The sequence below is a fragment of the Hypomesus transpacificus genome, chromosome 17 (genome assembly GCF_021917145.1).
Source record: "Hypomesus transpacificus isolate Combined female chromosome 17, fHypTra1, whole genome shotgun sequence".
Taxonomy (NCBI): Eukaryota; Metazoa; Chordata; class Actinopteri; order Osmeriformes; family Osmeridae; genus Hypomesus; species Hypomesus transpacificus.
The window spans coordinates 10,131,429-10,146,395 of NC_061076.1; the positions used below are offsets into that span (position 1 = coordinate 10,131,429).

Below are 14,967 nucleotides of genomic sequence, written 5' to 3' on the forward strand. Positions count from 1 at the left end.
AGACTCGAGAACTCAAAATGACGCAAAATGTCCAAACCAAGCACCAGCGAACAGGTTGGTAGCTAGGAAGATTAGCCAACCCTTTTACATCCCTGGCCGTACCTGGAAGAATTTTTCGACATGTTTGGATGCAAAAACAACTCCTTTCGAAAGCGCTGCAAACTCTGCGCACCCAAGTAGGCTACCACGAGCTAATGGCTTTCACAAACTCACCGTCTAATTTGAATAAAGGCTATTGATAACATGCCTCGGAAGTTTGACTTTTTGCAGCATTACAATACTTATAGGCAACTAGTCATCATATCTTCCGCTCCATGAAACACGTTAATGCTTTGTAGTAGGCTACACATATATGGTTCTTTCATGTATTTGCACTGTACTAAGATGCGTTTATTTTCAATGGGCATAAACAGATGCAGCCCACATTTTTCAACATTAACGTCATTTCAATATAACAAGTCATTATGGCTTTGGAAAAAAAAAATTGGGGGGGAGGTGGGGTTGTGTATTATAGACCCCTGTGCCTAAGCGTTTGTCCTTAATGGCATGTTTTCCCCTAACTACTTTTACTTTTATACTGTAAGTAGTTTTGAAACCAGTACTTCTACACTTTTACTTGAGTAAAAAGCTTGATTTGATACTTCAACTTCTACAGAAGTATTTTTAAACCCTAGTATCTATACTTCTACTTGAATAGTGAATGTGAATACTTTTGACACCTCTGCTTATGTTATTCTTTTGGTTGAATGGAAAAAAAAAGATTTTTAGGAGAATGTTGATGACAGAAAACTTTACTTTAGGGTACACAAATTTGCATGCATTTGTGATTAGTAACAGGGACAGAATGTGTGGTTGAGTATCGAAGAAACAAATTGTGTTTTGTTTTCTGTACCATAAGCCCCCATTTGATGGAGAGGACGAGGATGAGCTGTTCCAGTCCATCATGGAGCACAACGTGTCCTACCCCAAGTCAATGACCAAGGAGGCCGTCTCCATCTGCAAGGGCGTGAGTACTGGACCTCCTCCAATCAGAATGTCCTCCTTGAGGGTTTAGGTTGGTTCAGGTGCAGTTCTATTGGAGTACCTGAAGCACTGTGCGACATTGCTTGCCAAAAGGGCTATACAAATAACATGTGATTTGATAACAGTATAGGACAAATGATCAAAGCTGTGGTGACTGACAAAGACAAACTCATTTTCTGTATCTTCAATTCTATGTATTGTTTTAGCACAATGTGGAGGAGCATGTGCAACAAAAGGAGGGCTGCAACTTCCCCAATAACAGTGCGGCTGATAAGGGACACAAGGGTGTCCCTCAATTGCCCGTCTTCTGATGGTGCAGCATGCTGCTGCCAGAATTTTATCGTCCACTAGAAAGTTTGACCACATTACCCCAGTCTTGGCCTCTTTGCACTAGCCTGGCTGCCAGCCCAACTTCTCCCCGCCCAAAAAATAATTTGGTCGGGAAGTTGGGTCTGGAGGGTCTCGTATTGGGGACCAACTACAGAAAACCAGAATCTGGGCGAACCAATTAAATTGCCGGGCGGGCTTTATAGGATGATGGACAGATGATCAACAGTAACGTAATCACCCACGTCACAAAAGAGCGTTTAAGTTGAATTTGTTTTGAACAAACATGGCTACCGCTGGAGATCTGGGATGTTATGATTCTGCCATCGAGTATGTTTTAGAAGACATCGACAGCGCATTAATTTTGAAAGAGGAACAGAGAGACGCAATCAAGGCATTTGTCAATGGAAAATATGTTTTTGCCGTCCTTCCTATGGGATTCGGTAAAAGTTTAATTTATCAGCTGGCCCCGATGGAGTTGTAATCCTAAACGGAGAACTTGTTCGTATATGCATTGCCCTTTATTGTTTCGCTCAAAAAGGTTGACCGTGTGAACAAGCACTCTCCCTACCCTTAAATTAATTTTACAACACCGGCAAAAATTGTTTGTATTCATTCTTCAAGCATACTTCAAGTCTGCTTGTAGTTTAGTTCTGTTGACAACAACTATGCGGTGCTTAACATACGTCACATACTCTGTTGCTCTGATTGGTTGTAGATCTATCCAATTGAGCGAAGAGGCATTTGTTTTCCAGGCTCGTTTGAAACACGCCCTGTAGTCAAAGCCCAACGGAGAGTTCTCAGACTCATATTCTGACTAGAATTATGAGTATGACAACGTCAGGCTATCTTTGCACTGGCTTCCTGTCCAGTTTAGAATACGTTTTAAATTTGCTTGTTTGTTTTTAAAGCTCTCAATGGACAGACCCCTTCATATATCTCGGACCTTTTAAAATTGCACGCACCCATTAGGTCACTGAAGTCTGCAGACAAGCTTCTTTTATACACTCCCCGATCACGCTGTGTACGCACAGGTGATAGGGCCTTTGCAGTTGCTGGTCCTAAGCTATGGAATCAGCTTCCCCTATCTATTAGGCAGGCTCCTTCATTGTCCGTTTTTAAATCCAGGCTTAAGACCCACATAAGCGCAGCTAGTTCTGGCAGGGCAATCGGGCAGCGCGCGTCAGTGATCGGGGACGTATGGCGTCTTACTCCACCTTCATTACTCCTCCCACTACCACACCCATGTAGCAGCGCATATCCATTGGGCCACGTCCGATAAGGCGTCTTTAAAAGACGCACGGATATGCACACACTCACCCCGGTCGTTGTATGATCAGTGCTGCTGCCACCCTCCACCGTCCCCTTCTCCCCCATGCTGTCTGTGTGTCTATCCAACAGGGGGATTATATCTCTATTGCTCCCTGCCTCATATGTCATGTATGTCTGTGTTGCATCGAGGAGGCAGGGAGTGCTTCCCTTAGATCATCCACTCCGCCAAAGTAAATCTACATGTCCATGTCATGTAACAATAAATGCTCAAAGCTAATACGTGATTGTCTTGACTGAACTTTATTTTCTGGCGTTTCCCACCACTTGACTTGTGCTGTTGCTGTTGCTTGTTTTTCTGTTGTTCACTGTTTTGTATTTTGTTTACTGTGTTTTTTATAGTGTTTAAAAAATATATATATTTGGATTCTGTTTTTGTGCTTTTGTTCGGCATCTCGGTCAGCCTTGCTGTGTTTTGAGTGTGCTTTATAAATAAAATGTACTTACTTACTTACTTTACTTGCAAGGAAATACATGGCATATGATAAACACAGTATAAGTATCTGTGAAAGCTACAGAGCTTGGTTAATTTAAGGTGGTTAGCTCTGTGGTAAATCAGTATCACCGTGGTGTCAAAGAGTTCAAAAGAGTTGAAGCAGTTACACATTTCCATGCTATTAAATCCGGGGCCCATTGTAGATTCCTCTGTAGGAATCAATTTTCTGACATTGTCGACACAGTCCTGACTGTGGGCGTCCATGTTATTTACCTGGGAAATGAGCCTTCAGATGCAATTTACACAGCAGAGAGATTCAATTTAGAATTTCTCCAAGATGACCTGAAGACTGCTCTCCAGAACCACAGTCAATTTACAATCAAGAATAGCCTCATTGACTATAGGTCTATGGCACTACCCATGATCATCTCTTTGAAAATATTAATCTACAATGGCCGACTCTCACTTCCGATTAAACCACACAACATGCACTCTCAGGGTGACCAACAAGATTATTTTAACTAACAAACAACAATATTACAAACATCTAACTGAACGAACGCAACAACTGAAATCCCTTGCATAGCTGTTGTAACCAAACAATTTTCCACAAGTTTTGGCATTTTTTTATGGAAGTTTATCTCTTTATTCAAATGAAAATGCATTTGTCAAATGGAAATTCAATGCGCAAAGTGACAATGCAATCCGCAATTCGAATGGTAAAGCAATTGTCAAATGGCAATTCAATGTGCAAATGACAATGCAATCTGCAATTCAGTTTGTACAATTTTGAATAACAATTTGAATGAACGCTTACTGCATTGCATTTCATATTGACACGGTTTTTTCGACTCTTTATTCAAATGGAAATCAATGTGCAAAGTAGCAATGCAATCTGCAACATATCAGTTAACGACACTCGATTTCCATCTACATCGTCTGCAAAGGCAGTGAGCGTTGCAACAAGTTCTTCTGTCGCCATATTGTTATTAGCATTACAGTAGCAACAAAGTTTATCTGTCCCCCCCACCCCCCTCCCAATAGACTACTCTGCCTCTGATTGGCTGGTATTCGTTACCTTCGTTGGCTAGGTTAGGTTTCGGCGGAATTACTGGGTTGTCAGTGTTAGAGGCAGCCACTCAGAAGCAGAGTAGAGTTGGGTCTTACCCTCAATCGGGTTGGGTCCCGCCTTGATAGGGGGACTGACAGATTGCATTGCCATTTGAATTTTTTAACAAAAAGAGCGTGATGACAAGTAAATGTTAATGCAATAGACTGGGGGCGCTGTTTAGCTTCCACATTGAATCTCCATTTGAATAAAGAGTCAAAAAGACTGTGTCAATATGAAATGCAATGCTATAAGCGTTCATTCAAATTTGTATTCAAAATAATACAAACTGAATTGCGGATTGAATTGTCATTTGCACATTAAATTGCCATTTGACAACTGCTTTTACCATTTGAATTGCGGATTGCATTGTCACTGCGCGCATTGAATTGCCATTTGACAAATGCATTTCCATTCGAATAAAGAGTCTAATATAGTTCCATATTTTTTGACATGCCGCACTGCATGCTGGGTACCCAAGAGCGCTGACGTTGATGATCTGGCTGTGCTCCGACTGCGTGATATGACGAGATATGGAGAGAAGTCTCCTGAGGTGGGACGCGTCTTTCTGCCTTGAAGCTGCGTGCGCATCATCATCAAGACCCCATGTATATGTCAAGATAACATCCAAGCGAACAATTTCACCAAATCTGACTGCAGCTTTGTATACCATATGTACTGTGTTGTGGTTGTTGGAGTTAAACAACTTGCTTAATGAATTAAATGGCTGTTAAATGTCAAATCCAACTATAAATGTATAAAATTTCCAATCAAATCTGCATTCATTTTAAACCTAGAGGTTTAAAAGACAACCTTTGCCTAAACTGACATGCACTAACTCAGAGAACTGAGTTTCAACATCCATTTACACATTTAGTCTCTATGTTTTACTCTACTCTTAAGGCATAAGGGCTCCTATTAACCTGTGAGCCCATGTGACCTATGGGCTCACATGGGCCACTAGCCGTCTGGGAGTAATGAGTGACCTGTTGTATCAGTGGACCAAATTGAAAAAAATCGGGTCCAGGACTTTTTGAGCTATTGGGCCATTTAGTGGAGAAATATAACAAGAATAAGAATACTAACAAAAACAATATGTTTCCTCCTACCGGAGGAACCCTATTAAGAAGAATACTAACAAAAACAATAGGTTTCTTCCTACCGGAGGAACCCTAATAATAGGAATACTAACAAAAACAATAGGTTCTCTCCTACCGGAGGAACCCTAAACATTTTTGTCTACGACAGCTACTGTAAAAGTATAACTGACTGAGACAAAACTACAGACTAAAGGCCACCTTTCTCCCCTCTTCTTTTCTCTTCTCTTTTCTCTTCTACCCCATATCATATATCTCCTTCCCCATATGCCAATCACCTTCTTGATGCCACCACCCAGTTGATGACCAAGCATCCATCCAAGCGCCTGGGCTGTGGGCCAGAGGGAGAGAGGGACATCAGGGAGCAGGCTTTCTTCAGACGCATTGACTGGGACCGCCTGGCCAACAGAGAAATCCAGCCGCCGTTCAAGCCCAAAGTGGTGAGTGTCACTGGGGGGGGGGGCGTTCAAATGTGAGCCCCTGAGAATGCGCCCATAGGAGGACCAAGTGGTGGAATGACAACCCAGCAAAGAGGGAGTGCTGGATCAAGATGAAAGATTGTGTCTTAACATATAGCTCTATATGCCCTGGAAACTGTCAGAACACACAGTTAAGAACTTGAGGTGTTCATGATCAAATGCTGATGCAGGCTCCACTCACAGCCTCCCCCTTGCCAAGACAAGCTAGAGATCTTTAAAACTCTGTAGTGGATATGTTTAGACTCAAATGTGGAATCATTAAGTTTTTATGAGGGACATATGGCTCTTTTTTATGTGGGTTTATCAGATGTGGGTTTTTGTTTTGATGTAGGATCTTCATTGTAAAGCATTCCTTAGTGTGTACGTGTGTGTATGGGGCGTATTCCATATGGGGCATATGCCGTGCCAGGCACCACTGCACACAGTGCATTCACCGTGTACCTGCTATGGGTGTGGTACGTGTATTTTGGCGCCACATGAACACTACACTTTACTACACCTTTAATAGATACGTATTTAGCACATATTACATTTGATAAGATGTGCGTATAAGCAGGCGTTGTTTGTCCTGCAAACCCCTACAAACACCTGCACGCATTGACGTATTGGTTCTTTAAGCTATATCAAGGGATCGCTGGTCCAAAATTTGTTTTGTGCTATTAAATGGCACAAAATCTGCAATCTAAATATAAAAATCACTGTACCTCGCCACCAGGCTCCTGTATGGTCATTGACTTAGTCACTGATCTGCAAATTTACACTATTGTACTGTACTCCACTTAGGTTAGAATAGGCTATAGGGTTGAAACAGGTTTTATGTGCATTTAGGGTTAGTATAGTGTACTTTATTGTTATCTGTAATTTAGGACGTTTTAGTATTAGGGTTAGTATAGTCGATTATTGATTGCTATCTGTATATTTAGGAAATTTCACTTATTTAAGCTCAGCATAGATGTAAATTATGTTCCGTGTACTTATATGTTATGTTATGCCAGGTGCTTGCGTTGTCTTGTCTTAAGAATTTCAGTGCTCAGTCTAACCTTGTGTTGTTCTGTGTACTAGAGCTGTAACGAATAGTCGACAAAATCGACTTTGTCGATTGTGAAAAATTGTCAATGTGGATTTTTATCGTTGACGCGTCATATATTATATATATATTATTAAAGGTTCAGAGCTGCCGGTAATTTTCATTCAGCATTGCAATGACCTACCGGAAGTGCAGGGGGCAGTACCACTTACACTGTCGCACCAAGGCATAGACGTATATACACCAAGGCAAAGAAAAATAACTTTTCTGAATCATGGCGGAACAGAGTGTGGGAGACAGATATATACAGGGCTCTCAAGTGTCACGCATTGAGAGTGACAGTCACTAATTTCGGTCTTTAGTCACGCCCTCCCGCCACACATTGTATTTCTCACGCCGAAAAAAAATATTTATAATATATTGAATATGCCGCAGCACCCAACCAAAATTCCTCTGGCCGCCCCACTCTCACTATGGAACCGGCAGTCAAGCGCGTCTCCCCTTGAGTTCTTACTCGAGCCTGCCACCTATCATCAAAAAAAAAGAAAGGGTCTATACAATAGCCAATCGGAAAATAGCATCATTGTATCTGGGTAAGATTTCAAGCAACAACCAATGAAAAAAAAGCATATCCTGTAATTTTTCGGAATTCTGCTACGTTTCCGAAAGTTTTGTTCACCTACAAAGCAAACTGCTGGAGCTCGAGCATCACTTTGAGCACAGTCATGATCTCCTGTTTTAATGTTACAACAAATTCTCAACTTGTTGTGACAACAATGACAACTTGACTGCTTTTAAAAAGCATTTCCCAGATAATTAGCATCAGTTTTTCACGAGTCTCTCAACCAACAGTTTTACAGCCTGTTCACTGACAACACCTGCTCAGAACAAGTAGTTCATAGATGTAGCCGGTGTGTATCGGTGAAACTCACTCGTCAGGTAAGAAAAAGCCACCCGCATCCACGGTTTTCTAGCGTTCGTTGGCGTAGTTGGTAGTGGCGCCGCTTAGTAGTCAGAACCCCGTGTGTAGGATCGAACCCTGTGTGGGATGTATATAGGCTCGATTTTTTTTACTTTTAAAATAATGTCATATTTTACTATCATATCCTGGCCATGGATGCATTAATCATTGCTGCCTTTGAAAGATGTCAGGTAAAAAGCAATTTATTTATTTATTTTGACCCCCTGAGGGGGGGGGGGGGTGGGGGAGAGAGAATGTCACTCTTGCCTGTCTTCAAAACTTGAGAGCCCTGCATATATGAACATATATATCTATGGTGGGAGAGCCGAAACAAGTTAGACCGAGAGCTTCAAAAGTCTGGGAATATTTTACCAGCAAACCAAATAAAAAAGTACAATGCAGCATCTGTTAAATGGAATTAGCATTTCATTCCAGCACCACGGCAATGCATGAACATTTGAAACGGACGCATCCTGGAGCCATCACGTCTTCTCCTGCTAATAGTTAAGTTTAAGTTAAATGTCCAAGTTAAAAGTAACGTTAGCCTTGTTAACTTATCGTAAGATTTACGCTTACATGTTGGAAAACAGAACGTCTCATGGAGGATGCTTGCTAACGCTATTTCAGTTATTTTACGTGCAATGTAGTTAATCAGTGAATTATAAGAACGTCTTGTGGACGATGCTTGCTAACGCAATTTCAGTTATTTTACGTGCAATGTAGTAAATCAGTTAATTATCAGAGTAGCCTGTCTTTTCGTTCGTTCTGAAAAGTTAACCTCTTCCACTTAGCATTCGTCAAACTAAATATTGTGGAAAAATAATAATTTAATATCAACACAATTACGAGAGATCTACTCTAGCATTATACAAAAATATGATACTATAGCCTACATGAATTAAAACTTTGTTTGCACTTCACTTTTAAAAGCATTTTGCACTTTAATTTGTATTACTATTTTGAATATGTATAATGATGTTTCATGTTTACACAACTTGTAACTCAAATACATTTGAATTCAAATGTCAACATTTTGTCATTCTTTTTTTGGGGGGGGAAAAATAATCATTAGATTAGTCGATTAATCAAAATTTTTTTCGATAGATTAGTCGAATACCAAAATAATCGTTAGTTACAGTCCTACTGTGTACTTGACAAATAAAAGACTTGAACTTGAAATGTTTCCAATCGCTACAATGAACTGCCTTACAAACAAGCCATGGCTGGACTCATCCACCATCCACTTGGTCTCATCCACCATGTTATTATTGTCTTGCAATTTTCAGTTGTGGCCAACTGCGGGTAACCTAGCCTTTATAAATTGTTATTATGTTAGATAAGGGTCTGCGCTTCTTTAGATGGCAGCAGCAACCAGACAAGGAAAGCGACTGAGGACTACCCAACTCACTTTCTTTTCATTACATTTTTCAACTGGATGTAATGTTATAAAATATAAATAAATATATGTTATTGTCATACAAGTTCTGATATCACAAAATGCAGTTTAGCAAAAGCCACTATATAGCCAGGACTCAAACTCAAACTGACAGTAACTACTTTTTTAACTCGCCCAGAGGACTGTACCCCTGTTATGATGTACATGTTACAGTTTTTCACAATTGTTAAAACACATTTCTTGAAACAGTCACTCATTTTCTCAAAACTGTAAACACAAAACCAAATCTTCAAACTAAATTTCCAAAACCTCTGACTCTCTTGGCAAAATCCAACACTTGTCACTAAACCATTTAACCTGTGCTCAAAATCAAACAATGCATTCAGATCATAAACACAGCCAATCAATATATAAAAACTATGGAGCAATCATTAGACACAACACAAAACAATTGAGAACACAGCATTCAGGTCATGTAGTTACGAAGTCACGTGTTTATGTATACACAGTAAATACAAATAAAATATTACAGTAACCATCACAACTTACAGTTTTGCACAATTGCTAAAACACTAAACCCCATTCTCTTGAATCAAATGTTCAGTGCCCTAAACCCATTTGTCGAATCAGACCCTTTTGGCAAAACTCTAAACACTCCACACCTATGTCACCACAGGCCAATTCCATTTCCTGTAGGATATTTACCCTGGTGTATGCGTTTCGGTCATAGACATTGCATTGTTTTAGCAATTAAAGTTGTTATTACATAGACATTTCAATCGTAGCCTCCAAGTGCTTTCAGTTTCATCCAGTTGAAAGGATAAATGAAAATAAAGTGAGTCGGATGCTCCTCAGTCTCTTTCCTTGTCTGGTGTTGGGATACAGCCAACAAACGCAGATCCTCATCTTACGACATAATAATAACAACATATAACCTATATAGGTTAGGTTACCTGCAGTTGGCCACAACAAAAAGTTTGCACAGCACCTACGTGACGTGTGTAATGCCTGTGTGTCCAAGTGTATGTAAATTGCTCGCGTGCGTTCAGAGGTTTGATATGATCATGCAGGCGTATGCAGGCGCTAGTGAGCCCTTTGCATATAAACCAGGGCATGGAACACGCCCCATAATGAATATGCACCATAGTGTGTATGGACGCATGCGTGCGTGTATGTACATCCTGTGATTCATCTTTGCCAAGTATGGTGTGGGCTAAAGTGAGCCTGCAGCTCTGTACCCGAGTGGGAGGTTGAAAAGACCATGGGAGCACAGCTGCAGTCATCAGCCCCTCCCCCCCATAACCCCACTCCCTCCATCACCAGTCCCTCCACCCCCATTAACCCCAGTCCCTCCGTCACCAGACCTTCCACCCTCATACACGCACTCCTTCCATCACCAGCCCCTTGTAATACTACAAACACACTCTTTTCAATGTGAGACCCCCACCTCCTCCCTCACTCCCTCCCTCCTTTCCTTCACTGCCCACTGTGCCTACAGCAAAACAGCGTTGCCACAAATGGTTTATAAATAGCCCTGTAAGAGCAGTTGTGTCCTAACCCTCACCAAACATCAAATGGGATGGCTGCAAAACATAAAAGTGTCAGTCACTGTTCACAGGCAAACAGAGCTGGTTTCAGTAGTTTAGAAGGGGCCCCTACCCTGTCTCCATCTAATGGCACCAATCTCTCATCTCCTTTTGCAGTGTGGAAAAGGGGCGGAAAACTTTGACAAGTTCTTCACCCGTACCCAGCCCATGCTCACCCCTCCAGACCAACTGGTCATCGCCAATATTGACCAAAGCGAGTTTGCTGGCTTCTCCTACATCAACCCCCAGTTCAGCCATCCATCCTTGCACAGTGTGGTATGAGCAGAGAGGAGAGGAGGAAAGGGGAGATAACAGGCAGAGGGCGAACCACGAGGATTTGGACAGAATGGACCTTCCAAAACACCAAATGCCAACATCCCACTGTCAAAGAGACTAATATATCATTGGTGTGTTCTGAGAACTCTACTTACGGCAACATTCTGTAAACACATTCTATAATCTCTATATTGAAATGAGCTGAGGTGACAGGGGGCTGGTTGTTAAGATTGTGTGGGCTGCAGATTCAGGTTTACTGTTATTTAAAGTTTAATTTCAATACAGTAGGCCTTGTAATGCCTATCTGCCCTTGTCAAGTCTGGAGTGTACTGGAACTTCGTCACAACTCCCCCCACCATGTTGTCCTCAAGAAATTCTGATTAGAAGCCTTGTGTCATTTACTGTATTTGCCCTACAGAGGCTACCCCATGATTCGCGTGGGTGGTGTCTTAAGACGTTAAGAAACTCCTCCCTCTTCATCTAGTTTGCAATTAGCTACAATGCATGTGAAAACTAATGACAGTATGTGTTACTGTCTTCTCTTTTCCTTCCTCTCTCTATCTACTGTGCTGCCATTTCTGAACTGCGACATTATATTTCTATACTGAGAAGAGTTGGTCTACTGTAACGAGTGCCAAAATATACTGTAAGTGGGACATAATATAGATTACATTTACTCATCCTGCAATGCAAGAATACATATATACAGTATCTTACAACATATCTGTTGTTGTAGTCGAAGATAATGTCTGTCTGTCCCTCTTGGCTTGGTCCACAGCCTTTCAGCATGTTGACACTCAAGGAGGATTCAGATTTGATGTGTTTCATTGGCAACAAAATGTAATCCACCGAAAGTGATGGAAACACTGGAACGAGAAAGTCTTTGAAATGAAAACCATTGTTTGTTCTGGACTCGTTTGCTGTCTGTAACTGATTTCTGAAGAGGCTATTTATGCACAAAGCAGTTCTCTTTTGCATGCTTATTTTCTGACTAAATGAGCTGTAGACTCTAGGGATGCAGTACATGTCTAATATCTATCATTGTAAACCAAGTATTATGGGATTTGTTAATATATAATTGTTCTATGTTTGCACTACCTACACTATCTTTTCATTGTAAATGGAAGTTTTGTGCCAGTTCTGCTTTCTGTCCAGAGAAATGTTTATCCTATATATGGTATGTCCACCATTTTGTAAATATATTTCAAAAGAGAGGTTTCGAAAAGAGCAGTAACTTGCTGATTTTATACCACAAACTGAATGTCCCTTTACTACCTTAGACAGTTTGAACATTTATATATTTAGATTATTCCAAAAACAGATATGTTTGGTTGAATCTTTGGTAGCTTTGTAATCAGCTTTTCCTCTGTTTATCCACAGTGTTTTTTTTTACTGTTCAATGTCATGTAGATGATATGCAGTATAGGTTTGACAGCGGTGCGTGCAATAGCTGGATGCACTCTTGCCTTGGTCCTCTCTGGGGGCAGACTCCTAAATTGAGATTGTGTATGTCTTCAATGGTCGCGCCACTGGCATCCTTGCACGTGTGTTGATTGTTTGAAAATCCTGGTTATGGTGCGAAGATCTCAAGGCTCTCAGCTATCTGATTCAAGTTTTCTTGGTTACACTGTGTGCATGTGGAAGGCTAGGCATAAACTAAGCATGAGAGAGAGGCTGTTGCATGCTACAGAGAACCCAGGTTTAGAGCGTGGACGTCCCGCTTTTTCACGTAGAATGAAATTAGCCTGTCAGCAAGCCTCTTGCGCTTCTCTCCTCGTGCGTTTTCAAGTTGCTGTGGAGTAGTATCCTTTATAAAGTTCTCCCAAAAAGTTTTTTTATGTCGAAGCTTATAATTAACTATCTGCAACAAAAAGAGTGTATCGGTTGTTGTTTCGGTGAGTTATCTAGCTTTTCTCACCTGTACCAAACTGAGAGCCAAGCGGTAAAGGCTATCCAAAATAAACAAAAAATAAAATACAAAATGTTTTCTAAGAAATATGATCAGCTTCGTTAATTTGGGTTTACCTTATTTCTCGGAAATAAAGCAGAGGTTTATACCCCGATTTTAAATTTTTCTTGATGTGTTGAGGCTTATATTTCGATGCGCTTATAGCACGAATAGCATGAATGCTATTTAACCCGTTAAAGAGTAGCGTCGCACATATGTGATCGTTTGAATGCGGGTCTCACATCGAACGTTGCACATATACAATTTTGAATATTTCAACTATTTTCCGATGGACAAAAAGTATGCCACAAACGCTTTAGTGTGGCTTCAAAATGTACTTATGAGAAGGCTAACAAGTAACACTAGCATGGTAGTTGCATTGCTACAAGTATTATGCTAGCTAACTTAGCCTGGAAGCTAACTAAAGCTAGCTAGCTACCGTTTCTGAAAAATAAATTACGCTTTGGGGACCGTCGGAAATATTTAGAACTCACACGTCTAAAAGTAAAGATTAGTTCACTCCCGGGCAATAGAAAACATACATTACGCACTTTCGTTTTTGAAGTGTGTTACACAACGGCATGCTGTAAGATCGCCTACTAGTATAGCCTACTCATTGCTTGGTATCATTGTTCCCGTATCAAGTGCGGTTTATACTCAGATTTACAAACACAAATCTCCCATTCTGGTGGGGTGCGGTTTATAGAAAATGCGGCTTATTTTCCAAAAAATAAGGTACATAGACCTTGACTTACTGAAAGATAGCATCCGACTACTTGGAGTAGGCCTTGGCAGTAACAGCACAATGGTTTTCCAACTGCCCAAACTTTTATTTAGTTTATGCTATTTAACCAGTTTATAATGTTTATCAAACATTTATGTAAGAGGCTGCAGGTATCACGACGTGGTTGTGGACACAGTGCACTCAACAAGCCAGGAAATCCTACTTTCTTCACTTTAAAGCCTATTACCTGGCTGATGCAAGTGACAAGACACCCTAATCATCTACCTGGGTCCTCTGTGGTTTAAGAAATCCAAACAAGCCATTTTATGGTGTCAGTAGCAACTATACACTGTAAAAGAGGGAACGATAATATATCTATATAATTGTTTTCAGATGCAAACCTCCCATGCTTACTCATCATGAAACCTCAGTTTTCAGGTCAACAAAAATTAACACAGTATTAGACTAAGAAAACTAGTTTGACTACAGTGGTATATTGGTTGCAGATTATACAAAAGATAGAAACATCTTTTTGGGTTTACAGGCAATACTTGGGAGTTAATAGGTTCTAGAACCTGTCTGGAATGGTTCATTAGTGGTTACAATGAGTTATTTAGCATTCCTTTTAGAGTGTAGATGTTCCCATATTTTATATCCACAGACCTCCTTTCCTCAGCTGTGGATTGTCAACAGGGTTAGGATTGGGCCAACTAAAGACAGGGATCACATTGAGAATCAGTTTTTGGAGAATACAGCCTATTTGATCAACTATATGACAGACCCCTGGATTGGTCATGCCATCAGAGTGAACTAAATCCTCATTTAGGCTTAGGTCATCACAATACAAATGTGGTCACGTCGATGTTTTACCTTTTATTTTTGTTACACTCTCCTTGCTTTTATTCCTAGTTCCATTGTTGTGGTATGAGGGATACTGTGTATTAATAAAATAAATGAAATTGCAACCATTTTCATGGTCTGGTAAAAAAAAAGAAAGTGCTAATCATTATTTGCAAAGTCTATGGTTGTCATAATGTGACAGTCTTGCGTCAATGTAAGCGCCACAATGCTTAATTGCAGACTAAAAACTATAGGACAATTAAGATGCGCTCATAATAAGAAGTCTGCTGTTCTTCAGTCTATAGACTATACATTTATTACAGTGCTTATCTGATATTCCAACCAACCAAATGTGCTTACGTCTCCATCCGGATAATTCTTACATGCTTTCGAAGAGAGCGAAGCCTGCT

The 14,967-nt window shown here is 40.5% G+C and overlaps 1 protein-coding gene across 4 annotated transcripts in view; it reads left to right on the forward strand.

The window, feature by feature from the left end:
- prkcab (protein kinase C, alpha, b) overlaps positions 1–14,675 on the forward strand; it is a 407,398-nt gene extending 392,723 nt beyond the window's left edge. For all 4 annotated transcript variants that reach the window (XM_047037656.1, XM_047037657.1, XM_047037660.1 and 1 more), the window contains 3 exons: positions 899–1,006; positions 5,620–5,760; positions 10,887–14,675. In XM_047037656.1, coding sequence (XP_046893612.1) covers positions 899–1,006; positions 5,620–5,760; positions 10,887–11,051 — 414 coding nt within the window. In that variant the 3' untranslated portion in view covers positions 11,052–14,675. The remainder of the gene's footprint in view (positions 1–898; positions 1,007–5,619; positions 5,761–10,886) is intronic.
- Positions 14,676–14,967: the final 292 nt, after the last annotated feature.